Source organism: Bombina bombina, unplaced genomic scaffold (genome assembly GCF_027579735.1).
Source record: "Bombina bombina isolate aBomBom1 unplaced genomic scaffold, aBomBom1.pri scaffold_1085, whole genome shotgun sequence".
NCBI lineage: Eukaryota > Metazoa > Chordata > Amphibia > Anura > Bombinatoridae > Bombina > Bombina bombina.
Window position 1 is genome coordinate 97,797 of NW_026511502.1, and position 2,325 is coordinate 100,121.

Here is a 2,325-nt window from a genome sequence, read left to right on the forward strand (position 1 = left end):
AATTGCATGCTCTGTCTGAATGCTCTATCTGAATCACGAAAGAAAAAAATTTGGGTTCAGTGTCCCTTTAAGTCGGTTTTCACTTTACAGGGACTCTAGTCCCTAACCTGCTGTATGAGCGGGGTATACCTGGGTATATAATACAGGTAGAAAACCGTTTATCTAAACTGCTTGGGAGCGGAAGAGGTTTGGATTTCAGAAATTAGGATTTCAGAGTATTTGCATCTGTAAAATAGGATTGTTTCACTAAAAGTAGTTTTATATCATTTTTAATACTTTAGAATACATAGTACCATCAGAAAGCTAGAAAAGTACTGCAATCAGAAAGTTAACATTTGTTGTGTTAAATAAGTCTGTTAAACCTGTGTTATGGAATTGCCAAGCAGAAGCTGCCTAACTGCAATTTTACTAGACATTGAGAAACAAAAATGTATTAATGTGTTAAAATAATGTAGCATTAAAGGGACATTAATGTCAAAATTAAACCTTAATGTAATGGATAGAGTATCATATGTTAAACAAGTTTTCAATTTACTTATGTTTTTAATTTTGCTTAGTTCTCTTGGTATCCTTTGTAAAAGAGTAATCTTAGGTGAGCTCACGAGTGTGCATGTGTGTGGCCATCTCGTAGCAGTGTTTACAACATTGTTTATAGCAATGTTATACAGACACATATATTGCTGCCATAGACTGCTAAAGACACATGCCTGCTTCTGAGCTCCTGTCAGCCTACCTAGCTTTACTCTTCAACAATGGATGCCAAAAGAACAAAGGAAATTTGAAGTAAAATCGTGAAAGTTAAATTTTTACTTTACTGTCCCTTGAACTATCTTTAGATTTATAAAGAGTTACATTCATTTATATTTGTTTCTAATAGAAAATGCAATAAATTTCATACAATGTACTAGAACTGCACATGAAAAGTAAACAGACAGATAATTGTTTTTGCAATAAATGTAAAGGATTGATAAATCAACCTACCTTCTTATCTTCTTTCACTTTTGGTGCCTTCTTTTTTGTCTTCCTCTCTTCGTGTTCTTGGTCAGAGGTGATAGCTGGGTTGTCTATGCCTCCTTTCCAAGTGTCAACAGGAGAGAGCAGAGGATCCTCTTCACTTCCTCTGTGTTTTGGTTTCCGCTTTCGGTCTTTTCCACTTGTAGTGAATGCCTCCTCGTCACTGGCATCTGAATGTGTCCGTCTGTAAGTGTATAATTTTGTTTTGCTGAATAGAGTTTTTGACTTGTACTTATACTTTGATGGTCTCCTTTCTCCTTGACCCCTTGAAGGCCCGTCTGATATGCCATTCTCCTCATCTCCTTGTGCATTCGGAAAAAAGTGGCGAATTTTAATTAAGTGGTTCGCACTATCATCTGGGATTGCGTAGATGTCATTGACAAAGTCTTTTGGTTTGTTTATGGAATCAACTGGTTCTGAGTAGTTATCTGAAGCATCCAAATCCTCAGTGTGTGCAAGGGGGACACGAGAAGCTTGTTTTCTTGGGTTCCTACTGATGCCAGCTTCAATGGTTTTTACTAGGTTTGGGTCTAATCTATTAACTTTTGATTTCTGAGCAGCTGGTTTGGGTCTTATAGGGGGAGGCACTTTATGGTTACGCTCATGGTCGTTAAGTGGAGTACTATGTATTGGATACTCATTTCCTTCATTATCCAAACGACCCTTTGGCAACAACTGCACATCATCTCCAATAGGGCTGTATGGTGGTGGTGCTTCGGTATCATCCTCTGAATCGGGATAGCAGCTATAAGCTGGAGAATTACCACGTGGGGAGTGGATAAAAACATCTTCACATTGTTGACCAACGTCCCTGGAGCTTTCTGCCAAATAAGAGTTCTCTATCAAAGTTTTCTTATCTAAAACATCACTGAAAAATGGGGTAAACACCTCTGTCTGACGGTGGTATTGAGAAAGTGAATACAAAGCTGTGAATTTAGCTGTAATCTCAGTGGCTATATGTTCCCCTTCTGTCATTAGCTCCTTGATGGCCTCATTCTCAAAAAAGTCTGCTTGGCTATCTGTGACTGCTACAAGTTGCACAGGAATAGTATCCTGAACTTCTGACAGGAATGCACGGAGCATCCCCATGGAAGCTTTTCGTTTGGCAGAATAAACCAAGATATACCCATGAACTAGTTCATCCTTCCGTACACCAATTGAGGAGTGGTATGATAATATGGTTATTTGTATCCGTCTTCTTTTCTCACCAATTATTTTGTCAAGCATTAGGGAGTTGTTTTGGCCAGGCTGAGCAGCACTACAAGTGCGAGAATCAAGAAATGGAGAAAGGATGAGATCAACACTGAAAGG

The 2,325-nt window shown here is 38.5% G+C and overlaps 1 protein-coding gene across 1 annotated transcript; it reads right to left on the reverse strand.

Moving 5' to 3' along the window:
- Positions 1–981: 981 nt before the first annotated feature.
- LOC128643775 (rho GTPase-activating protein 5-like) lies at positions 982–2,322 on the reverse strand (the record flags this gene model as incomplete). Its single annotated transcript, XM_053696591.1, has 1 exon — positions 982–2,322. A coding segment is annotated over one exon (1,341 nt), but the record flags the coding sequence as incomplete, so codon positions are not given.
- Positions 2,323–2,325: the final 3 nt, after the last annotated feature.